At 48.6% G+C, this 24,500-nt stretch overlaps 2 protein-coding genes and 1 long non-coding RNA gene across 3 annotated transcripts; 1 reads left to right on the forward strand and 2 right to left on the reverse strand.

Moving 5' to 3' along the window:
* Nucleotides 1-636: 636 nt before the first annotated feature.
* On the reverse strand, nucleotides 637-8,597 carry LOC122165394 (cytochrome P450 2W1-like). Its single transcript, XM_042828296.1, has 9 exons — nucleotides 8,177-8,597; nucleotides 6,552-6,714; nucleotides 5,186-5,335; nucleotides 4,955-5,112; nucleotides 4,483-4,656; nucleotides 3,615-3,756; nucleotides 3,301-3,485; nucleotides 2,517-2,658; nucleotides 637-1,976 (listed from the first exon to the last, which is right to left on the reverse strand). Exons 1-9 carry the CDS (start codon nucleotides 8,372-8,374, stop codon nucleotides 1,786-1,788), a joined length of 1,503 nt encoding a protein of 500 aa, XP_042684230.1. The 5' UTR covers nucleotides 8,375-8,597; the 3' UTR covers nucleotides 637-1,785.
* On the forward strand, nucleotides 4,755-23,101 carry LOC122165396. Its single transcript, XR_006170461.1, has 5 exons — nucleotides 4,755-5,375; nucleotides 6,617-9,377; nucleotides 12,720-12,995; nucleotides 20,495-20,543; nucleotides 21,031-23,101. It is a non-coding gene; the product is annotated as an uncharacterized LOC122165396 (long non-coding RNA).
* On the reverse strand, nucleotides 12,710-18,634 carry LOC122165395 (cytochrome P450 2K4-like). Its single transcript, XM_042828297.1, has 9 exons — nucleotides 18,437-18,634; nucleotides 16,867-17,029; nucleotides 16,551-16,700; nucleotides 15,990-16,150; nucleotides 15,312-15,485; nucleotides 14,665-14,806; nucleotides 13,915-14,102; nucleotides 13,288-13,429; nucleotides 12,710-12,897 (listed from the first exon to the last, which is right to left on the reverse strand). Exons 1-9 carry the CDS (start codon nucleotides 18,632-18,634, stop codon nucleotides 12,710-12,712), a joined length of 1,506 nt encoding a protein of 501 aa, XP_042684231.1.
* Nucleotides 23,102-24,500: the final 1,399 nt, after the last annotated feature.

Here is a 24,500-nt window from a genome sequence, read left to right on the forward strand (position 1 = left end):
GGGGGTGGGCTGAGCCAATGCCCTTCAAAGAGTTTGCACAGGTGAACCCCATGGAAAGGGGCTGTCTGCTGTAGGGTGGGAGGAGGGCAGCTCCCATTACCTGCACACCACCTGATTCTTCCAGGCTAATGGCGAATAAATAGTGCACATCTCTTTGCTCCTATCCTCGCTCCCAGGTGAGTGCAGTTGGACTGGGGGTTCATAAAGCTGCGAGGTGTTCCCTGCGCGGAGCCCTGGCTGTGGCTGACAGGGCATTCTGGCCCAGTGAGAACTGCAGTGACTCGGAGGGATCGTGGTGCCATCTCGTGGCAAAAGGGAAATAGAGATCATCTGCGTGATGGTTGCTCTGGCCAGCGTGCAAAGGGGCTGCAAATAGAGGGGCAGTGTTCGTTGCACAAGTTGCTGCTACTCTGGCACCTGGCCATCGTCCCTTGGACAGCAGAGCCCCGGGGAAACCACTCTGCTGATATGGAGGCTCTCCAGCTGAGCCATTTGTGATAGGATCAGGGCATGCAGAACCTCTCAGCCGTGGGGTACGAGTTGAACCAATTGTGTTATTGGCACTCTGGGCTCAGGTTCAACTCCATGGCGTTTGCTTTTCTGCAAAGTACAAAGCTTGGTGGCAGAAACATCTGATGTAATGAAAACGTGGGAGAATTAAAACTTTATTGGGTTCCCGTAAAGGGAAAGATATAAACAATGTGATAAAGCACACGATAAGATAATGCATATGGAGAACAGCGATTCACAGGCAGCTATTTGGATGGAAAATATCCTGAGCTATACATCAACCGGATTGAGATTGCAGAATGTGATGGCTGATAAGAGTGCTATGGACTGGGGCAGCAGACAGAGCAAAAGAAAATAACCACAACTTGGTCTGATCCAAATTCTCCTTGCATGAGTGTTTGCATGCATACAAGGCTCCACTTGCAAAGAAATTGCATGGTTGGTTCCAATGGCCAAACTGTTCCAAACTGCACTGATTGCCATTCCTGAGAGAGAGAATGCGTTTGCTCCTATTTTAACCAGGTCAGAAAAGACAGACATCCATAAAACTAGAAATGAGTCTGGTTTATTTTCCTGTATCATTAGCCTTTTATGGTCACTTGCTGTTATGAATGTTAACTGCAAACTTATAAATGTAGATCCTCTTCCATTCAGACTGTGGAACAGTGTTGAACGTGGTGGCGGCAACTCTTAGCTATCTAGACAGGCTTGCAGACTTTAAGGTGTCTTTCAGGACTGTGTTTCAAGGAGGAAGAACTTCATCCCCGCAGCCCGTGGATGGGTGGTTTTGCACTCTCAGTTCTTGTCTTGGCTGCCTGCCCCGGTGGGATTTTGCTGGAAGCTCTGGCTAATGAGAGAGCTTGGCTCAAGAAGCACCTACAGTGTATTTCAGCTCCCAGTGAACGCTGGTGTGTCTTGAGTGGGAATTTTGGGCAGATTTCTGCAGTGTTGTGAGCCTTACTTCTTTGGCGTTGAAGTGTGGATGTCACACCTACATGTCATGGACACACACCCCCCGGTCCTTCAGCTGCTCGGTGTCCCTCTCTGGGAGGGTCACCAGGATTGTGCTTTCTCATTGATTTGCCTGCATTCCCCACAGCAAGGGAGCAAAGAGCAGGTCAGCGACCTATGGGGAGATGTAGGGGTGGGAGTGGACAGAGACAGCGGGAGGGAAATACGACAGAGCGTGGCACGTTGGGACGGGGCGATGAGCCCTAGCACAGCTAAGATGGGCCTTGGTGTTGGCCCCACCTGGCCGCCCCGCTGCAGCACTGCCTATTCGCGCAGGACGGCACGGGTCGCCTGGGGCCGAGGCCTTAATGTGAAAGTCGTTTCGGGGACGGTCAGGTCCAGGTCAGCCTCTGAAACTCCCGGCTGAGGTTGGAAAGTGAATGTCTGCAGCAGCCCGACGAAGAAGACAAACAGCTCCATCTTGGCGAGGCTTTCTCCGATGCAGTTCCTTCGCCCTGCGGATGGAAGCAGTGTGCTTACTTGACGGCAGTATCAAGCTGGAGAAGTCCTGTCACAGGGGGTTTACCCAAATGTCTCACTCCAACTCTAAATGTTGCTTTGCCAGTGCCCTACCACCCCCCCCCAAACAGAATCACAGAATCACAGAATCACCCGGGTTGGAAGGGACCTCGAGGATCATGTAGTTCCAACCCCCCTGCCTAGCAGGGCCACCAAACATCCACATTCAGATCAGGTTGCCCAGGACCCCGTCCAACCTGGCCTTGAACACGTCCAAGGACGGGGCATCCACAACCTCCCTGGGCAGCCCGTTCCAGGGCCTAACCACTCTCCTTGTAAAGAACTTCCCCCTAACATCCAACCTAAATCTTCCCTCCCTCAACTTGGATCCCCCCCCGACCACAGGGCTGTCCTTCTTCCTAGAAAGGTCCTTTCCCCAGCTGGATCTTTGGGAGCCAGCTGTTGAGCTCGTTATCCAAATGAGAGGCAGTAATTAGCCATGAGGACCCCTCGGTGTGGCCGAGGCCTTTGGATACCTGTGGAGAAGGGCAGGAAAGCCTCCCTCTTGACAAAATTCCCTTCAGCATCAAGGAAGTGGTTGGGGTTGAACTGGTGTGGTGTCTCCCACTGCGTCTTATCCAGCAGCACCGAGGTGAGCGATGGGATGACAATTATGCCCTGGGAGAAGACACAAGAAATAGCAAGGCCCAGAGGCGCCTGTGGTGCAGCACCAAGGGTCCTGGGTGAGGGGTGTGGGGAAGGGGCTGGGGATGAGGAGGAGCTCCTGTCCACGGTGGGTTTACCAAAACGTCTCACTCCAACTCTAAATATTGCTGTGCCAGGAAGATTCTTGGCTGGGCAGAAAGGCAGGATTTATTGCTCTGTGTTGCTTTATTTTGTGACGTGGTTTTGTTATTGCTTCGAGTGGGGCAGGCAGAGACCCTGAGGATTTCGTCCCCTCCACCAACAGGGAGATTTTCCCAGCCGTGCCAAGCACTGAAGCCAAATGCCACGTGGCACGGTGAGGACCTGAGGCAGAGGGTCAGATCCTGAGCATTCCCAGGCAAATACTTCACTGGGCAGATGGCATCAGAGGTTAAGCAGGGTCACTCTTGGAGTGTGGAAGTGCTGAGCATGAGGGCCTGAATCGAGTTCCCCAGTACTGGTCTCTCTGGGCTCAGCACAGTCATTGGAAAGGAAGGAACTCTTCTGGGGTAATTCTGGACATTTGTTTTGTGCTTCTGTCCCTCTAAAGAAGCTGCTTGCAGTGCCACTGGCAACAAGAGGAGCGCCGTGTGCCCTGGGCTGGGCCGTACCCACCTTGGGAAGGAAGTATCCCCTGAAGTGGGTGTCCACAGCAGTGCAGCGGGGAACGTGGGGCAGGAGGGTGATGAACCTCTGCACTTCGTGGATCACTGCGTTTGTGAACGGCATCTTCTTGCGGTCCTCGTACGTGGCCCAGCTGCCAGCTTTGACAGTTCTTCCAATCTCCTCCTGCACCTTTTCTGGAAGGAACAAAGAACGGGGATGTATCCCAGCGAGGAAATCAACTCCCCCTGCAGATTTGATTTTGATAAAATATGTGTTTTTCCAGGGTCTGGAGGAAGAGGAATCTTAAAACACCAGGAGCTCACTTTGGATCTCAGGGTATTTCATCATCAGCAGGATGGCCCACTGCAGCGTGGTGGCCGTGGTCTCTGTGCCCGCCATGACCAGGTCAAGTATGGATGCAATTAAGTTGTCATCATGGAAGAGGCTGTCTTTCTTGTTTTTCTCCTTGAAAAGAACAAGTGTGAGAAAGCTCTTAAAATAGTGTTAGTATTCAGCAAGTTTGGGAAATGCTCTGTAACCCAGAAGGCTGTTGGGTATGATCGTGTGTTTGAGAACAGTGTGGTAAATGGCCTGATGTCACTTCTCCTGGGCTGTAGCAGTCTGCACTGAACCTTCCGCCACAGTGATGGGAAGAAGACTAATGCCTCACGTTGGCCCAGATCCAGTGGGAAAGAAGAAAAGATTCAGAGCGTAAATACTTTGTGTGGAATGAAATCAAGTGATGTGTGAAATTGCAGTCTCTACTGAAGTAAGATGCAGGGCTAGGCTCGCAGATGTACTGACCATTTATCATTCCAGTTCTTTAAGTGTATCATTCATCTTGGAGCAACAGTATCAATGATTAATTGATTTGTTGTCATACAAAGAAAAGCACAGCCAGCTTGCATGTGAGTTCATGCATTTTCTACTACAAACAAGGACTTCATGTCACATTATTAGCACTGCTGTTTGGGGGATGGATTGAGAGAATGGCTTCCACATCTCAATTTTGATAGAAAAATCCCTGCAGTAAAGTACACCAATACAAGACTGGAATCTGATTTCAGTGCCACTAGAACAATAGCATTAATTTCAGTAGGGTTACATGATAGGACTGAAATCCAGATCTTTAAGCTAGAAAAGCCAAAGGAGACATCACAAACAGCCAGCAGAGCCCAAGCAGACCCATACCTCGTGCTGCTTGAATACCAATGCATCAGTGTAGCTCCTCACACTGTTCTCATTGATATCTTCCCTGCTCGCCTTCATGTATTGCCTTATAATAGCGCGCACATCTTCTATTTTCTTTAGCAAAATCTTGTGAGTTTTGAAAAGAAATCCAAGGAATGGGTAGAAATTGAAATACTAATAAGAAATTAAAAAAAAAAAAAGAAGCGTTAGGTGTGCAGGAGAATCAACAGGCTGAAATGGCTTCTTCCTAAGGCACGACAGATGAGGTGAGTTTTGTCTGTAGTAATATCTGTGCATCCCAGGGAGTTCTGTAGGGCTCAGGCTCATTTTCGCACGGATGGGCTTTGCAACCTTTTAGCCTTTATGCAGTACAACTCAATGTCAAGCTTTTTTACTGTTCAGTGGAAACTGCCTCTCCACCAGTGACAGACTGGTCAGGAAAAAATGCTAACCATTGGAACAGGTTACTTACATTCAAGTATGGAGATCCCAGAAGAACCATAACTTCATCTATGAGTCTTAGGAGAGTGAGAAATGTTGGGTCCTTATAGTCAAACCTGTCCCCAAAGAGCATGAGGAAGGTGATGTTGATCGGAGCGATGCTGAAGGACCTCAGGCTGAAAGGTTCCCCTGCAATGGGAGGAGGAGAGCAGTGTCAGAGGGACGTGGATGCTGCAGAGCACCCCGGTGGGCTCCGGCTCACCTTTGAAGGATTTGATCTTCTCAATGAGGAAGTGAAGCTCCTCACAAACCTTCCCCTCCATCATCTGCTTCCCCATGCCGAGGTTGCGCATGCTGGAGACGGTGAACCTGCGCGTTGTTCTCCACAGGTCGCCGATGGAGAAGAACACACCTGGGGCAGGCACAGCACACCAAGCGAGTTATGAGGCCAGGTGAGGAGGGAGCTCCCCAAGCTTCTGCCGCCCAGTTCCCGTGGCTTTGGGGAACTGGGGTCCCCCATTTCTCTGTGCCCCGGCCCTGCACCCTCTCAGCTCAGCTTTCCTGGTCACACTGAGCCTGCTGGCCGCGGGGTGGGGGAGGGCTGTCAGACCCACAGCGTGGGGCTGGGGGGGAGCCGGTCTGAGTCAGCCGTGCAAACTCTCTGACCCTGTTTGGTTGCAAGGTGGGGCCTCAAGCAACAGCCTTGTCTCTTTGAAGCTTCCCTCTTTGTTCTATTCCAATCATAAAGATCTTTTATCTTTGTGGGATGGGATGATTCACCCTCCTCGATCCCAGTCAGCGCTCCACTGGTTTTTGAGATTCCCAATAACACTAAAAACACCCCCACATTAGGGTGGAGAGAAAAAGTGATTCTTCGGAAAATCTGTGACCCTTGCTACCTACAGCCTGTGTGAATTTATGGCTTTGGGTCACCTCTGAGCAATTCCGACTTGGGTTGAGAAGATAACAGAGAAAGGACTGATAGAGCAATACCCTGCTGCCCCTGTGGGCAGCCTCCCACAGGGATATTTTATGTGTGAATTAGCTCTGAATGATGCTTTTCCCCCATCAATTCCTTTTCCCTATGTAGCGACAAATTCGTCTCTTGATATTGTGGCTGGGTAATTTAATTTCTAATTGTAATCCCAACTCTGGCCTGTGACCAGCATACAGGGCTGCCTTTTGGCTGCTCACACCAGAGCCTGGCCGGAGGAACAAGGCAGGATGTCCTCTGATGTCCTTGGGAAAACCACAGGGATGTCTGGGGAAAGAATTTCCAGCCTCAGCCCATTGCTGAACAGATTACACGTCCAACCTGAGAGCTTTGGTGGAGGGAGACAAGATGCTGGGTACTGACTGTATCCAATAATGGATGCCAGGCATCGGGATGAAAGGGCAAACCTGTGCTTTTAAAAACCCCACTCCTCGCCCTCCAACGAGAGGATAAGGGTTGACTGCAAGTGCACGACCAAAATATAATGACAGTGGAAATGCATTGCATGAAAGTGAGGGAATGCCATCGGTGTAGGGAGGGTCCAAGGAGCTTTTCAAAGCTGGGCTGCTGGGAGCAGCGCCACACTGGCACTGAGCGGCACCGTCCCTCCCACCCCCCCTCATTGCTCTAGTACCGTTTCCATTCTGAATTTGGTCAAATATTGGGATGGATGGTCTGTCTACAAACTCCTCTGTGTAGTTCACAAGCGCCTCCCGCACAACTTCGTACCCGGTCAGGACCACAACTTTCTGGAAGCCAAAATGGAGGGTGAAGACCGGGCCGTATTCTTCCGCAAGCTGAAAGAGAGGTAAGCTGTGATGGTCAGCAATGAGGGAAAGTCCCTCAGTCAGCACTCCCCGGGGTTGAGCGTGGGATGCTCTGCATGGGTGAGCGGAGGGGTGCTCAGGTTTATTGCCCACCCCCTGTCAGTGCATTGCTAATCTGATCTCTTTGTTAAGGAGAAAGTGAAAAAAAACATAAGTAAGTGCAACATGTGGAGTTACATTGGACTTCAGATGGCGGTGCAGGTTGGCCAACCAGAGAAAGACCAGAATAGTGCAAATAGTGGCGCTGTTATATGGGACAGACCTTGCTCCTCTCCCGTGCTCCTGCTGCTGCTAGATCAAGGGATTGGAGCAACAACAGCTGCAGAGAAGGGTCTGCAATGGCTGAAGGAGGGCAGTGAGCGGCCCCAGGTGCTGCCCAGCTGCATGCACAGCCTCAGCCCACATGGTGCAGCCTCAGCCCACGCAGAGGAAAGAGTGCATCCCCACCTGCCCAGCAGCACCCCACCAGTGTGCCCAGCCAGCTATACTGCAATGCAGACACTGCTTTGGTGTTAATCTGTGGGGTGAGAAACAGGGATAACCCCTCTGGATTAATCCCAAATTAAAATCAAATATAGGTGACTGTAAATACAACGGAGCAGGCAGTGAGAGCACGCAGAGGTCAGTCAGAAACTCAGTCTGAAGGCAAACCTGTGCCCAGCACACTGGGTGAGCTGCCCCAGAGCTGCACTGCCCAAAAGGCAGAGCAGCAATGCAGCCTCAGCCCAGCACTGCACACCCGGCAGCTGCCTGCATTCAGCCAGCACTGGAGCGATGGAGCCCCACTCGAGGAGGGAGCGATCCGCAGTGCTGGCTGTGCCAGCTGTGCCTGGCACCAACACACAGCTCCAGCATGAGTGGGGTAAGCCGTTCTGATTGCAAACCAATGGAAGAGCTTCCAGGCTTCTCCTTTCTGGTTCCTCAGCTCAGTCTTCCCATCCCACCCTTCTGCTGCTGTCTGGATTTTAATGCAAATCCCTTTCTTTCCGAGGGAAATAGGCTTTGCAGTGGGACATCTGGATTTGGGGTCTCTGCATCACGACATTCCCCCACCGCTTCTCTAGAACGCAGGGAGGGAAGTGGTTTCCATTCACGCTAGTTCTTTCCTAATGCTGTCCGCATTTTCTGGGTGTCAGAGCTGTCAAATTAATATTTAAAGTCCCACAAGTGCTGCAGACTTCATGTACATCATCGCAATTACATGAAGAAATCTCATATTACCCAGAGGTGTTTTTCTTAACGGTTGATTGCTCATAAATGACACTGCACCAACACAGACATTGGCTTGAAGAAGACCAGAAAGAAAATATTATAAAGCAGTTTCCACACCTTTACTATCGAGTTCAAATTCAAAAAGACAAAAAATCAGCACTGATATAGCCCAGGCAGCTTTAAAATGCACGAGGATCCAGGTTTGGGTTTTTTGTCCTACCTTCATTAGTGACTTATCTTGCCTTCTGATGTCCACCAAGTGCAGGTTACCAATGATCGGAAGAGGAGTTGGACCAGGAGGCAATTTAAACGCTGCGTTTTTAGAGCCGGTTGAAAAATAGAGTGCAGCTAACAGCACTGCTGCACACAGCAGACCCATTAACACAGGATCGGAGATAAAAGAAATTAAGAAAGCCATTTTTTTTTTAAGTACTACTCTGGTTTTTGGTGTTAGAAGCAATCAAAGCGCAGCGGCAGCGCTCGGCTCCTGCCAGCTGGCTCTCTGTTTGTTCTCTGCGATCGCTACAAGCACTCGATTCTTATTAAGGTTTGTAGAGTACCTAAATAAATACTGCATACTCCACCCTCTTTAAACACCTCAGAGAATGTGGTCTAAGCAGTTTGCAAAGCCTGTCCAGAAGTAAAGAGAGTTTCAAATTACAAACCCATGCATGTGTGTGCAAGAACATATACATGGGAAAAGGTGCTTGGCATTCCTCTATTGCCTCCTCCGCCCGAGACCTCCAGGTCCCTCACTGGCAGTGCTGTGACCCTCGGAACGCTGCTGACACGGGGGAATGGAAAGGTTCCTCTGAGCGCTATAGGAAACCCCCAGCTTTGGGTTTGGATGGGGCTTGGGATGTTGGGGCTGCTAAAGAGAGAAGCGGTTAGGGAAGGCTTTGACTTGGTCTGTGTCAAGTGGAGATCAAAGGTTGTTAATGATGGTAACGGCCCTGTATCCCGGGGTGCTGCAGCCCGTCGAGCTCACAGAGAGGCTGCGGAGTGCCCAGAGGGGATGGGATTGCAGACTTCTGAGGTGTGCAGGACATGTAGGAGCTGGCCATGGAAAATTAGCACAGGTCAAGTGATCGTGAGTGGATTGTGTGTAAATTAAATGGGAAGGCAGAATTGGATCAGAAGTTGCTGGGGGGTTCCTCATTTGGAAAGAGCAGCTTCTAAGAGACAGAGGGGATAAATTAACGAAGTTAATGAAGCTCGCTGAGCTGGAGAGCTGCAGAACCTGAGCATGATGGAGAATGGAACTATTGTGAGTCAAAGGTATGAAACACCTGGAGCATGCGTTCCTCCTGAAGGTTCCCATCCCCAGCAGAAGGGACTGATGTCTGTCAGACTGAGCCGTGGCTGTCAGAGCGATGCTGGAAATAAACCGTCCATGGAAGACATTTGCTCAGGGTAGAAAGGTCTGTCGTGATGCGATCAGGAAGCACAAAGCTCCTTTTATCCAAAGCTTTGATTGTGGAGGGGATGTTATTCGGCAGTGTGTCCTCAGCACTGTGAGAGCAAAGAGGGCTGTGAAGGCAGCAGGCCTGGTGCGCAGGGGGCACAGCGTGCTCCTGGAGCAGCCCTGGTGCGCACGTGCTGCAGAGATGTGGCGGTGCGGCAGAAGCAGCGAATGTGTTGCAACATTTCTGGGATTTTTTTATTAGTTTCCAAGAAATGGGCTGGAGGCGACGGTTTTCTCTAGAGCGTGCCTTGTGTGACTCAGCCCTGCTGCAGCCAGCACAGAGCAGTAGGGGTGCGAAGCAGGAGAGCGGGGCCGGGGTGGCACAGGGTGCAGAGCGGGGGCACAGCGCTGTGCTCTGCGTGTGCTCCTGTGTGTGCTCTGACCGGAGAGCTACGTGCCACTGCCGTGCTCCTGGTATGTCATCCCTGCCCTGGGAGCTGCCAAAATAAGAAAAAAAGCCTTTCAGAGAGAGATTTAAATTATGTCTGAAAGGCCGGGAGCGGGGGGGAGCGCGTCGGGTTTTCTTAAACCTACCAACCTCTGAGTGCAATGCATTAAGATGACAAAGGTAAGTCAAGCTGTTGTGATGACAAGAAATTCCTGTCTCAACAACCCGTCTGGTACGTGTTCTGCTCCGGAGCCACGCTGCTACGTGCTGCCCTGCCCGGCACCCAGCACAGATCCCAGCACAGAGCCCTGCCACGCAGCGGCACCACGCGGGCTCCAGGAGAGCCTTCGTATTCCTTCCCTACCTGACGTTTACCTTGAAGAACACGGAGCTGTATCCTTTCTGCACTGTTAGAGTTTTTAACGGGCAGAAAAAATCTATTTCCTTTATTAGTTTAAATGTGTTGCCATTCACTTTAATTTTCTATTTTCCCTCTGCGATGAGGAAAGGTTGATGGCAGCAGATGACTCCAATCACCTCTGGGACACTGTGTGGGCCTGCCCTTCCTTCCTCCCTTCTCCATCTCCTCGTTAAGGCAAACAGACACATCTTTCGTGCCAGTGTCTATGTGGAGGGTTTTTCTTCTCCATCACTGTTTTCACTTCCTCCTATCCCAAATTCTCTGCAAGTAAATCCTTTTAGAAATATGATAGCCAGAACTCAAAGACACCTCAACTGCTTGTCTGTATCCTTGGGACCAACGCAAGAAAACGTCTGGCATGGCATCTTCAGCATCTTGTAGGTCTGGGAGGACTCCAATTCACCAGATAATCAGCTCTGAAAATTCTTCCCTTATAAATGGCATCAACTTGTGGACTGTGCAAATGCTTAGGAAAAGAGACACTTTTGAAGGGACAATTGAAGCAGTGAAGAAGCCTTTATGGTTGCGACTTTCTAGAAACAGCCTGGTTTCCTTGGAGCTGTTTGTGGCTCGGGGCATTGCTCACACTTTGTATTGTTAAACATGTTCTGACCGCGTGTTGCCCAGGGATCCCTGCGCTCCTGTGGGCGTACAAAAGGAGGTGCAGCCCAGCTTTATCAGTTTGACCCTAAATCTACTTTATCCTGCAATGCCGCATAGATAAACAGCAACAGAGCAAAATATTTATTTGTTAAGTAGGAGCTAAGGTCAAACTTGCAGTAGTTAGACTGCAAACAAAGCAGCAGCAAAATGAATGTAAGCAAGCGTAGTTGCAAAGGCATTCTTGTTACACAGCTTGTTCAGCAGATTCCTTGAGCTGGATGGGAAGCTGGAGCTGGCCTCAAGGCACAGCACAAGTGAAAGTGCAGCCCCAGTACAAGCACAGGGAACGTTGGAGTGCAATACTGGGACAAAGCACAGCTATCAGAGTGCTGCCCTTAGTTGTGAACTAAAGCTGCAAAGAGTCAGAGCCTTGGCTGAACAAAGAGTGACTGCTTTGTCATCTCTTCGTACTCTCTTGCTCCTTTCTTTCCTTCCACTTGTAGCACAGATCAGGTTTAGATGATGGCAACATTTTGTGCTAGACTTGCCCCAGCCACCCCCTCAATCTCTGTAACTGTCAGTTTCTCCCTTTTTTCTTTCCATCCTGACTTGCATTTCATGCTTCCAAAGCAACACAAAGCATCTTCAGTGACTCACCACTCTCTAACCCTCATCTGGTTTCCTGCCTGTGTTAACAGACGAAGCCTCCTCTCTTCCCCACACTGTCATTCAGGTTTCCCACCTTCCCTCTGCAGCACAGCTCCTTGTTCCTACACATAATGGCTGCTCCAGAAGATAATCATTAACTGTTCTAACCAAGCAGCTGCCCTAGGAAGGCTTCCCTCTTTGCTGACACCAGCTCTGTGCACAGACCCCATGCACCAAGCTCATGGCACAGTAACAGGCTGGGTAGTAAGCTCTTGCCCACCTCTCTTTCCAGTTTTACAGTTTTTAGTGGCCATGGGAAAAATCCTATGGATTGTGTCAGCACTGCAGGGTCTTTGCTGGCAGTGTGAGCATTTTCAGCTCTGTGTTTGTAACACCATTCCCATGCAGGTGACCACAGCACTGCCTCAGGCTTGTGTGCAGCATCACGTGTGCTGGTTCAGAAACCACTCACTTTCTGTGGCTGCTTAGTTTCTGCCAGTGTAGGGTCAGAGCTGCTCTAGAGTGTGGCTGGACATGAGTCAAAGCCAGGAGGGGCAAGGGAATGGGAGAAATGCCTTCCTTACTGTGAAAGCTGTGAGGCTGGCCCTCTAGTAAATAGGCTCTTCAGTATGAAACATCCAGTGCAATCGGAGTGAGCTCACTTTCCAAAGCACTTAGCAATTTCCTGATAAGTGACCCATGCCTGGCTCTTGGCATCAGCCCGTGTCACACCCGAGTGTCTGCGACGCTGCGATAAAGATAAGGCTGTGCTGCACAATGGCAGCTCAGTCCAAGGCTCAGCTCAACAGTCATCTCAGGGAGACTTCTAAGGGTCTGTTGTCTCCAGCTGGGCCATCGATAACCAGCTCTGCTATACAGCTGGGATTCGGGCTGAGAAACTCCCCATAGAGGCTCTCAGTGGAGAGACCCAAGTGGGTTGTTTGTAGAGGAGGCTCAAAACTAAGTCATTCTTTGAAATAGCCCCGAAAACTGCATCTCTGGTGTTCAGGGGTGGGTCGTGCTGAATGTGGGAGCAGTGCTCAGAGGTGTCTGAAGGGTTTGCATCGTACAGAGGGTAGAAGAGCTCCTGGAAAGGATCATACGAACAAAAGACAAACAGCAGAACCCAGTGCCCTTTCCCTAAAGCTCAGGCAGACAGCTTTTCCCCCTGTAGCTAGACTTGCATTCAAGCTTGAAGTGCCCACTACACCACCTCCATGTTGTCTGATCACTTGCAGGGCACAGCACAGACCAGGTGAGGCATGGGATTCAGGGTGAAGCCAACGTCAGCAGTGAGATCCAGCTCTGCTTTGTTCACCCCTGGAGGGGGCTGGAAAACAAATTTGCGGAGCAAGCCTGCGAAGAAGAGGAACAGCTCCATTTTGGCCAGGCCTTCTCCAACACAAGACCTTCGTCCTGAAAACAAGCAGGAGAGAAGTAAATGTTAAGCAGTGGAACTGTTGGTGATGGCATCTGAGACCTTCTAAACTGGACACGCAGTCTGTGCAGCTGAGGTAGGAAGCTTTTCCTTTCTTTTCTCTGTATTCTGGGGAGGGGGGTACTGCTGACTTAGTGTCAAGTTGCCTGGAAGCCTGCAGGTGTGTGAGATCATCCAGTGCCTGGGGGTAAATAAGCGTCTGCCAGATCTCCCAAGGAGCAGCAGGCTGTAGCAGTGGTGGACAGGACCAATGTCCAGAAACCTCTTATCCTGCCTTATCAGTGTCCTTCACTTACATACTTCCCTGGGGTCAGTGGGCACGGTGCTGTTAGCCTAGCCCCAGGATGGGCACAAATTACCCCTCTCACCTATGGAGAATGGAATAAATGCCTCTCTCCTAGCAAAGTTCCCATCAGCATCCAGGAAGTGGGAAGGGTTGAACTGATGCGGGGTTTTCCAGTGCAGCTCGTCATTTAGAGCAGAGGTCAGCAGCGGTATAATCTCTGTACCCTGCAAGGGATCAAAGAAGCAGCTGTTTGGAGCAGAAGGAAGCTGGGATAGCTTTCTTTTTTTTCCCACGTGAAGAAACAAATGAGACTGAGCCGTGGCAAACAGAACCAGAGGATGCTTGCTGGCCCCACTGTGGCTTTGCCTGTTATCAGTAGTTGCTGCTCTGCTTTTGCACCATGAAAGAATTCTTCTTGCAGATTCAGACAGATCTTTGGAGAAGTCTACTGAAGTATAGATTTCACTTCGGGCATAATAGAATCAAACCAATGTGACTTCATTAAAGTCTGGTTATTCTGGATTCAAGTGGCTGCAACATTCTACAATCACCACATGTTTTTAACAATTGTTCTGCATCCAAGATGAAGAATTACACGGTGGATTAAACCGAGCATCAAGGCGTCTCTAGATATGTAGATATTTCTTATCAGCTTTAGATAACACGGTAATGAATTGGTGCAGTGTAAGCTGCTGGTCCCAGAGCTCACCTTGGGAATCACATAACCTTGGAAATTCACATCTGTAGGTGTTGATCGTGACACCCCCATCGGGACGATGTTGGCGAATCTTTGTACTTCGTGTATCACCGCCTCTGTGTAAGGCATCCTTTTCCGGTCCTCCAGCTTCGGCATCTCCCCCGGCTCAATCACCTGGTTCATTTCTTCCTGAATTTTTCCTTGTGGGGAGGAAAGGATTAAGAAGTTGATACTCCTCTCATCTTACAACTGAAGTAGCCTTCAGTTTGGCCATGATGAAGAAAAGGGAAAACTTTGGGGGGCGGTTGGGAAGAACAGGAGGGGGGTGGTAAGGCAGGGCATGGTGTGGTTCTTTCAGTTTTACTCTTGAGCCACGGGAGCTTGAATGGAGCACGACAGGACGTCCCATGCCTGGCTCTGACTGCACACCTTCGTTACCCCATGGCCTTCAACGGAAACCAGATCGGGAGCAGCTCCCCAGGAGATGGGAAACCTTTAGTGACATGTGCTGATAGCCTGCAGGAGAACAACGATGGGAGACCTCCTGTCCCTTCAGGCTGCCTCTCGGCCTCTCCCACCAGGCTGGGCTGCTTTATTGCAATCCATCTGAATAAAATCCCTGTGTAAAGTCAGTGGTTGTTATCTCTCTCAGAGAACTCACAATAATTGCCCTAAACAGTGCTGAATGAGTTCCACTCCCTTCCATAATCCGAGCCTTATGCGTGCAACAGAATATCATACAAGAGGAATTCTCAGCCTTACTCTGAATTTCTGGGTATTTCATCATCAGAAGGAGACCCCAGCGCACGGTTGTAGAAGTAGTCTCAGTCCCAGCAGCAAAGAGATCCAGGGTTGAAAACAGCAGGCTTTCATTGTGGAACATACTGTGGGGTTTCTTTGACTCCTTCAAAGCAAACAGGCAACAGCTGTAAGTTCTGCAGCAAGTGATACCAGTAGTGACTACATTGCCACCATCTTTGTCTGCATCTTAGGTTTTTGTGATTGACATGCTGTGGGAAACAAAATAGTTAGAAGGCAATAGAAGGTTTTAATATTAGGACTTACACTGTATAGAATTTGTGTATATCCAGCCTCCAAATCCTGATACTGGGTCTATAAGAACTCAGTTACTGCAGTGAGGTTTGCCACCACATTATTCTTGCAGGGAGGTTGTGAATAGTCTTTTCCCTACATGTGTTGGGTGGCAGCTAATTTCAGCACAACCCCAACCAGCAGTTCCAGCAGAGTGATGGAGTGATGGAATGATACAGCACTGCTCATCATGAGGATGAGCTTCAACATGTTCTGCTCAGTGCAGTTCTGTTTTTACTCACCCTCCATCCCTGACAGATGATCAGTTCTAATAATGAGCCAGAGCCAAGAGAATCCCAGGCTTAGCTTTGAAGTACCTGTTGTTGCTTCATCATGAAGGCATCAACGAAGCCTGTTAAGTTATTCTCATTAAATTCTTCTTTGTGCTCCTTGAAGAGTTTCTGGAGGAAAGCACTCAGCTCCCTGATATTTTGTAGCACGGTCTTGGAAGCTCCAAAGAGAAATCCAAGGGATGGGTAGAAGTTATACAACTGTGGAGCAACGGAAGCCTGTTAGTTGGTGTTTTGAACATATCCAGGTATCACAAATGTGAGCTGCCCTGAGCTCAGCATTGCAGTGTGTCATACAGGCATGGTGTTTGCAGCAAGTCTGGTTTTGCCTCCAGCCTTCCATGAGAAGTAGACACTTCTGCAAGGAGACCCCCAAAACAGTTTCAGTTCTGGAGGCATACTTGAGAGGGCATTTTAGTGCCAGTCTCTGATGTGAGAGATGCATTGTGCTTCTCCTCTTGAAAGGGATTGAATTAGTTCCTTTGGTGAAGGCTGTTTTTCTTTCTCTTACTGATAAGCAGCAGAGAAGGAGCCCAGGGGCCAGGGAATCTATGTGCTGTGGATACAGAGCTGCAGTGTGTCCAGTACAGGCTGCTGGTGGTGTTCTTGTTCTCCCCTCGAGAAGCAAGGTGTGGGAAGCCACGAGGACAAACACCATCAATCAGACATGCCCCTAAAAGCTAAGACTTAAAATCAAGCCCTTACCAGCACCACCGGAGAGCCCAGCAGCTTGGTATTCTCATTTAACAGCTTCAGCAAAGTGAGAAATGCTGGATCATCATATTCAAACCTCTCTCCAAACAGAATAGAGCAGATGACGTTGGATACAGCATTGTTGAGGATCATCTTCGTGTCAAATGGTTTCCCTGTAGTTCAGGCAATGCAAACAAATGATGATGGGATGATGCCCATTTTGCCCTGTGACGCAGGGGTGTGCTGCTGGGGAAGGGAGCAGCTGGCTGGCCTTAGATATTATCAGGGAATGCTGTGCAAAATGCCACATTCAAGGCATGGGAAAAGGACAGAGATTTGGTCAGGTTTTTGTGGAAATGTGGTCCCAAGCTCCCTCAGAAAAAAACTATTTTACCACCCAGAATGCAGTAGGGAATCTGGTTTCAATGTCTTTAGGCCTCCATTTAATAACCTACCTACGCACGTGCTGAACTTTAACCATCAGATACCACTCACTCAGTGTTAAACTTTTGTGAATCTTTATTGTTCTGCTGGACACGTTTTCTGTCTCTGGATGAAATTCTTGACACTCACCTTGATAAGATTCAAAATATTTAATTAGAGAATTCAGTTCCTCGAGGATTCGGACCTCAATCGTTCTCCTTCCCATTCCGAAATCTCTCAGTGTGGACAAGGTGAATCTTCTCATAGTTTTCCATAACTCTCCGTGGCTGAATGCTATGCCTAAAATGAAAGTGTCAAATCCTTGTGCTACCCGTGGTTAGTAAATGTAAGGCCTTGTTACAGAGCTACTCTGCATGATTGTACAGACAAAAAGCAGGCATAAGATGATGTTCTCTGCTGTCTCTTCAGATCAACTGCAAAGACCAGTGACAAAAAAGCTGTTTACCATTTCCTCGTGTCATTTTCCTAAATATGGGTATTTCTGCTCTCTCTCCGAATTCTTCAGCATGATTTAAGAGGGCATCCTTGATGGTTTCGTAGCCAGCCAGCACCACAGCTTTCCTGGGTCCGAAATGCACGGTGAAGACATTGCCATATAGCTTGGAGAGCTGTCACAGTGAATAAATACATTCATTCTAAACCAGAGCTGGATCCAAACACTGCCTCCCTTGCTAGCTTCCAGCCCACAGCAACCCTCCCACCCTACTCCAGGTCTCCAGGTGCTGCTGTACTGTAACTACTGAGCAACGGCTATCACTGCCAGCATCTCTCCTTGCACCCTGTTTGCACAACAAGGTGTCTGCTATCGCTGCTCCTATCAGATGAGCAGTCAATAAAAAAAGCACTGCATTCCTGTGGTGCTCTGCAGCAACAGGCCAGCATAGCAATACTACTGTGTGGAGGCTGTTTGCAAATGCTGTAGCAGGCGGCTGTTTATTTTAATACCACTGACCTGAGGCAAGCGGGTGTGCGCACCGCTTTGGGGCTGAAGCCACAAGCACTACAGAAACAAAGCTAGACAATAACTCTTTCAGGATAGCACTTGTCCCTAATTATTGCAAGGTGGGTAGTGTTGCAGTCATAGCAAAGTTATTTGCTGGCCACCAGAAACTTCAACCTAACCAGGAAGCATTCCCTTGTAGATAATGTCACAGGAGCACTGGGCTTTTATAGGAAATTAAATATGAATCATCTGTCACAGAGAAGAGTGGCTTTGACAATCAAATCACTCACTTGGTATTTTAGCTTTAGTTTAAACACTGCGAGCCGTCCGCTCCAAATGTCTCCTTGTTTCTGACGTGCCTAAATTACCATTTGCTATGCATTAGATGCATACCGAAAATTGAATTTCAGATTAGAAGCAGCTCCTGTTATTACACCAGACAAATTAAATTTGTTTTCATCAAATGACCATTTGACAGCTTGGGAGATAACATGAGCGCTGGTTCATGCCTCCCTAGCAGCGAACAGGCATGCAGCAGGTTTGGGGCAGGGCATCACAGCCACCTCCTGGCCTGCCTTTGGTTATTTCTTCTCATTAGGACTTCTTGGTGTCAGCCCTGGTTTTACTCAGCAGCACAGGGATTGGATGCAGCACACCTGACAGCCTAAAGCTGGATGGCAGCTTAGGGAAAGTGAATCCGGTGCCTTCAAGAGACATCTGTATCAGGGGATCCCCCAGGACTGCCAGAAAGAGGTGACTTTTCCTATGGGCACACCTGTGGTACGGCCATGGAAACTGCTCTGCACAAGCCTGAGGGAATCGTAAGTCAAGGCTGATGGACACTGTGTGAGTGCTGTAGGAAAGCTGCATTTTGAGGCCAAGGAAGTCCTTCTTCCACCACTAACTGCAGAATTTGAGCACCTGCAAGGTCCTCTTGTTGTGTCTGCCCAGGTGAGCTTAGCAGGACTGGATCTCCCCATTGTCAGCACACAATTCTGTCTCCATTTCCCTAGCTGCATTCCTTGCTTTGGGAATTGCACACTTTCCCCCTACCTGCTTGCTCCCAGCCTACCTCTGTCAGCGACTGGTATGGCTTTTTCAGGTCCACCACATTCAAGTTTCCAATCAGAGGAAGAGGCTGTGGCCCGGGAGGCAAATTGCAAACTCTCTTCTTCCAGCTGGTGGTGAAGTAAAGGAGAATGGCCAGCCCTGCTGCCAGATAGAGCAGCGAGCTGATGGCCACGCACTGCAGCAAGCTTGTTACGGCCATGGCTGGATCAGAAACCAGAATGTGGGTATGAGCACCCTGGGGCTTCCTTTATAGCCCTTCTGTCATCACCTGAGCACACTTTGTGGGAAAGTGGCTTTGCACAGAAAAAAGGGCTCTCAGGTCTTGTTTACTTCCATTTGGACCACGTGTACATTTTTACCTGCCAAAAAAGCAATCTATTTTATTCAGAAAATTGGATTAACTTAATCTGAAGCTCCTATTTCATCTACAAGAACAGAGAGCAAGGTGTTTGTTTTCCAGTGTTATGTGCATGTTGTGGTCCATGTGATTTCTGGTGCAGAAGGAAGGGCTGTGCTGGGTCCTCCCATGGCTGTCCTGGTGCAGGGACTTGGCTGGAGCACTGCACAGCCAATGAGAGAAGCAGAACATAGGAGGGAAAGCCCTCGGTAATGGCTGGGGGGCAGCTGGCAGGGAAGTCTCTGGAGAACAGAAAGCGAACCAAGTAGATGGGATAGAGCTGACATGATGTGCTGACTTCAACCTTGCAGAAAGGTGTTGGTCCCCCTAGTTGGTAAAGCTCTGCTCCTCTGGCACGACAGCAAAATCACTTCCTTGGGCAACCCGGTGTTTTCATGGCAGATGTTGTTACTGACCTGCAAGTCCTCTGCTGACCATCCCAACAGGCCCTGAAATCACTGCACTATTTTGCAGCCTACTGGTCAGAGGCAGCGTGCTTTGTCTAGTTTGGTGATGTCGTGGTTCCTGCCTTTTCAAGAGCAGGTATGTGCAGGCCTCTGGGAAAGACCATCCCCTCCAGACTTCTGCCTAGGGTGGGAAAGAGACCCTGCATGACTGTAGGTGGATCAGAGCAGGGCTGGGCAGCAGGCTGGGCAGAGGAGAGAGGCTGCCTGGGGCTTCTGCAGAGCGGGCGCCAACCAGGAGGAGTGTGAAGCCCTGAGCACTGAGTCATCCACCATGCCAGGGCACGGTCCTGCAAGAGCCAGCGTGTCTGGGGGGGTGACAGCTCACCAAAGAGCCACCCGCACCCTTTGTGTCCTTGGGGGATGTCGGCGAAGCAGAAAGGATCATGAATGAGAGACCACGGCTGTCATTGGTGGCCTGAGGGCAAGAAGCCAATGTGTAGCTCCATCACATATTCTCAGGTGGGGATATTTTGCTCCCCGCTTGCATATTCTGTCTGATTACCAGGCTGTGCTGCTGTTCCACCCTTTAGAAATCTTTAGTTTTAATACTTTTTGCTAGAATCCTCCAAGGCTCCTGGGCACAGGGTCTACTGATAGAAAAATGATTATTTATTAATAATAATAAAAGTACATTAGCTGGAGGCAAGAGGAATCAATAAACTCTGATTAGATTGACATGAAAAAAGGTGGTGCCTGCGTGTCTGCCTGTTCTCCATAGCTGGTTATCTGGGTGGAGGGAAGCTTTTTCATGAGGGGATGTACCCTGCAGGGGCAATGTTGGCAGTGCAAGGGAAGGTAGGAGGACAACAGAGAGTTGTGACCTCAGGATCTGCTGCACAAGTGAGAAGATCTCGCTCTGTGTCCTCTTCCACTGGAGCAGAGGTGGCTAATGCTATAGAAAGGAGAGCCTTCTCAGGGGCTTTCAAACTGCTTCAAACACAGTTTGTGCCTGGTGATAAGGGAGCGTGAAATCTTTTCTCAAGCTGATGGACTTGCAGCCTGCTGGAGCCATGCCTGGAAAGAGGAACGAGCTCTCCGCAGGAGATGATCATGGAGTTTTAAAATACCACTAGTGCTGTTTCCTCACCTCCATCTCTTCCTCACAAACCTTGGCTTCCACCATGCGCTCCTAAGCGCTGCCAACCAATTTGTTGGCTTACAGGGCTGGGGAGTAAATTCTGTTCTCTTCCCACAGGTGTCTTTGTCTTTCTATCAGCACAAGCCAGAACCAGTACCACCTTCAGGTAAGCAGGATTTGTGGGCATAGCTCAGGGAAGTAATCAGTTCCTCCCAGGAAAGGACCCTGTACGTTAAGCAGCCTCACTCATCTGACTTGTGTGTGTTCATCTGGAATCAATCTGGATACAATCTTCTAATGAGACGTGGGGTAATAATGCTATGGTAACAGTTGGATAATGCAGAGAAAGAGCTATTATAAAGCCATAACTCAGTCAGTGAGTTCAGATAACATAATAAACCACAAGACTGAACACCAAGGGCTTGTATGCCTTGCAAGTCTCTGCAACACATTTACAACCACATGAGATGCCTATCAGCCATGCATTGTTATCAGGGACATATAAACCCTTTTAAACATTAACATTTTTATGGACTGAGATGTGTTAAAACTCAGGTAGCTCCTTGCCAAGGGATTTTGCTCACCTTGACAAATGCCAATGCAAAAAGAAATCAAAAGCCTCAGACTTTGACCTCCTTTCTTTTTTTTTTCAGTAATTATTGCAGTGTTTTATTGGATTCCACCTGCTTCTCCCCATCCTGCAAAACAGTATTTCTGTGGGATCACTGCAGGATACCGCTCAGTGTTTGCTACGGACATTTTGGTACAGATAACTTGTACTGGATTTCTATTCACTTGCCTGTCAAATCAGTCAGTTACACACCTACTTTGGAAAGGAAAACCCCTGAAAATACACTTGTAAAAATCACTTTATTACAAATTTCCAAAGACTGAAGGATTGTGATGAATTATATGTGATGGGTCTGGCCACTGGAGGAAAACATTTAAAACCAACCTCTGCTTGGGCTTAATGTACTGTCTCTGTGCAGAGCCTGAGGTGATACTGTCCCCCACACTTTATGTCCTTATCTCTATTAGCAACAAACTGTTCTCTGAAACGTTGCTCCTTTTAAAAGCATTGCCCTCAAACTGATGTTCCTCCAGGAGCTTCACTCTGTCACAAACTTGGTGCTGGTGATGCGCTTTACAATAAGCACCCCTACAAAAGTACCTGCAGTCGGAGCCCTTGTGTCCACAGTCAACAAGCCGAGGCAGCCTGACCTAAGAAGTTAATGCTGAGGAGTCCAGGTTGTGACAAACTTATTTTCTAAACAGGACTGGAGAATTCCAGCACCTCATTTAGCACCAAGGCTCTTTTTGTCCCAGGTCTGCAGCTTCATTCTTCTCAACACAGCACAGCAGAAGTAGTATTAATCCAGTTTGGGACATAGTGGATAGTGGGATTAGTGGGGAGGTATCTAGAGCCAGTGTTCCAGCATCTCAGTTTTGGGGCTCCTGTCTTGGAGCAGATAGAGATGTGGGTTTAGATATACCAGAATTGAAACTAGCAACATAATAAGTTTGCTTTGGCTTTCACCACCACGCTTCTATTTCTGCTGTGTTCCCTTCTACCCTGTGAGGCTTTGACTCAGTCATTACAGAAAATGATCTATCATTCTGTACACCTTTGCAGAGTGCATAGCATATTAAGGCCCTGACCTTACTGGCATGAAACTATGATTTCCCCCCAAGTGCAAAACAATAACGTTTCATTAATCATCCATAACAGAAATCCCCGTTCCCCAGACTACTGGCAATAATCTACATTTTTACTTGTCTAGGAACTTGAATTAAAGGGGAGAAAAATGGTTTACAACAGCCCGTGGCAGTGATGTAGCAAGAGCCTTTATGTAAGAGCTGGCGGAGAGCTGACGGTGTGAGGGTGAGGCGAGCAGCGAGCTGCTGGAAGGATGTTTCTCTGAGGTGTGTTCTGTGCTGGAGCTGGGAACAGCAGTCTCAAGGGCACAAATTCCAGCGCCTGAATGTGCTTGGTCTTGTTCAACTGATTCATTTCTTACAGCTATACCAAGCTGAGCTGCAAAATCGCCTCCTGCTTTACTCAAAGGCTTTCGCAGCTTGTGGATAAATTATTTTCCAATTAACTACGTGCTAGCTTGGAGCTGGAGGCTCTCAGAAGATGCAGCAAGGTGAGGGAGAGAAAAGAGTCACAGTCTTTGCAATGCTCCCATCAAAGAAAAGAGGTTCTGGTTCCTGCTCTGACATGGTCTGTCTTGGTGGTGCTTCCCAGAGCAGTGTGGGGTGAGTAAAACCCGTCTGCAGGTGCATCTGTGCAGCTGACAGATAAGCACTGACAGTGCTAAAGGTTTTCCCTGTGATTTGACAACATTGTAAAAGAGCAAACTTTTGCTTTAGTACATAATTCATGACTAACAGCTCTGATTCAAGCTGTTAAATCAAGTAAAACTTGAAAGTTCAAGATTTTCCCCACTTCAGGGAATCACCCTTTCTGAGCCTCCTAACCCGTGGAAAGGGCTCCAGGGTAGAATCACTGCAACTCACTGGATCTCTACAAATGACCCGATCTCTCCTGTACAAGTGGCAGCTTTTTCCCAGATCCCCCTACGCCATGAAAGTCTCTCACTTCTTTTAAAGATTACATGTGAAAAGCATTTGATTCTTTGTCGGTGACACCGCTTTGCGGCTCTGTTTTTACTGAATTCTTTTCGTTGGCTTAATCTGCAAATTAGATTTTTTTTCTCTTAACAAGTATTATCTAATGGAGGTTTTATTTGATCTCCTTGGGAAAAACACATACTAAACTGCTAAAGCATTTGTATGAGATTCTAAGACAAACCTTACCTTTAAAGGAAACTCTAGAAGATACGACTGGCATTTGCAGTACAGCATTAAGTAAGCATAACCACACACCTGCTGTGTACCTGGCCTGAATTCAGGTAACTACAAAAACTAAGATTCCACAGGAAGACACTGAGTTAATTGACGGGCAATTAAAGCATTTGAATACAATACAGCCAGGTGATGGATCCTCTGCACAGGATTGTCTCTGTTTGGGAATAATCCCAATCTCTGCACATCTTTTCCTTTGATTTTTCCTTTCACCACACAGGGAATTGGGGTGAACCATTGCGTGGGAGCAGAGGAGCACAGCTGAAATCAGGAGCCTCAGCCTGAGTTGCTCCTCTGCTGCTCAGCTCCCCGAGTTAGTTGTGTGAGATGATGAAAACGGAGTCTCCTTTTTGCTGGTAACTGTCATAATGAAGTCAAGTGGAAAAGTGCTACTTACCCTATAATAAAAAAAACATCTATTGTCCGTAGCCCTGAAAACACGATAATAAATAAAACCTCATCTTTCAGGCTGCGTAAACCAGTCGCTTATGTAATAGAACATGGTGTAATTTTCCACTTACAATCTCAAATACTGTAATAAGAAAGCAATCAAAGCACAAACAAGAAAGCCCTTTAAGTGGTGCTGCAGGTAATATTTCCGTAATGGCCGTCCCAGCAATTGCAACTGGTTTTTTTCCTCCCACCTCACATCATTTCTACTTATCTCATTCATTTAATTAAAAGAAAATCAACTTAAAACTGGTAAAAGACCACCTTAACCCGATTGCAGCAGCGGGCAGAGGAAAAAAAGAAGGCTGCAGCAGCACAACCCATGGGCAACACTGGGGTGCGATAAACCAACACCATCCCTCATCCTCCTGTCGGGATGAGACGTGAGGTTCTGTGCGGTGCCTGCTGTGCTGTGCACACATGGGCAACACAGCGTTTTCCTTGGCCTCGTGTGAGCCCCCCTGGTGTTGGGTGAGCATCCCTGGTCCTTTACTAACAAACACTCTGTATTTGCAGACAGATGCTGGATGCCACCAGGCGCCCTCAGCCAGGCCTGGCTCAGAACAGCAGCATAGAGCTGCTTTCCCTGCAAACACATCTGGCACCGATCTCTTAGTTTTGCTCTTTTCCCCTCTGTTTACAAACAAACGAATGCATTTTAAGAGGAGAAACCATCTTTCCCTCTGCTGATGTAAGGCAGCTTGCGGTGACCAGCACCCCCGGCCCTCACGTAGCCGAATTAGGAAATAACAACGCGATTTTGAGAACAACGTGCTTGATTTCCCTGAAGGGGCTTCGGCCCGAC

The sequence above is a fragment of the Centrocercus urophasianus genome, unplaced genomic scaffold (genome assembly GCF_019232065.1).
Source record: "Centrocercus urophasianus isolate 14NV4802_14NV808 unplaced genomic scaffold, USGS_Curo_1.0 seq_29, whole genome shotgun sequence".
In the NCBI taxonomy this organism is placed as follows: domain Eukaryota; kingdom Metazoa; phylum Chordata; class Aves; order Galliformes; family Phasianidae; genus Centrocercus; species Centrocercus urophasianus.

Excerpts from the sequence above, each read along its gene's own strand:
- LOC122165395 (XM_042828297.1), bottom strand. The coding sequence starts at position 18,634 with ATGGCCGTAACAAGCTTGCTGCAGTGCGTGGCCATCAGCTCGCTGCTC. Across the intron at positions 14,103-14,664 it reads GAAATACCCAGAAATTCAGA|GAAAAATTCAGGAAGAAATG; the intron begins GTAAGGCTGAGA and ends CCTCCCCACAAG. Across the intron at positions 13,430-13,914 it reads AAGGTTATGTGATTCCCAAG|GGTACAGAGATTATACCGCT; the intron begins GTGAGCTCTGGG and ends GATCCCTTGCAG.
- LOC122165394 (XM_042828296.1), bottom strand. The coding sequence starts at position 8,374 with ATGGCTTTCTTAATTTCTTTTATCTCCGATCCTGTGTTAATGGGTCTG. Across the intron at positions 5,336-6,551 it reads CCAAATTCAGAATGGAAACG|GTGTGTTCTTCTCCATCGGC; the intron begins GTACTAGAGCAA and ends TGCCTGCCCCAG. Across the intron at positions 4,657-4,954 it reads TGGGATCTCCATACTTGAAT|TATTTCAATTTCTACCCATT; the intron begins GTAAGTAACCTG and ends ATTTCTTATTAG.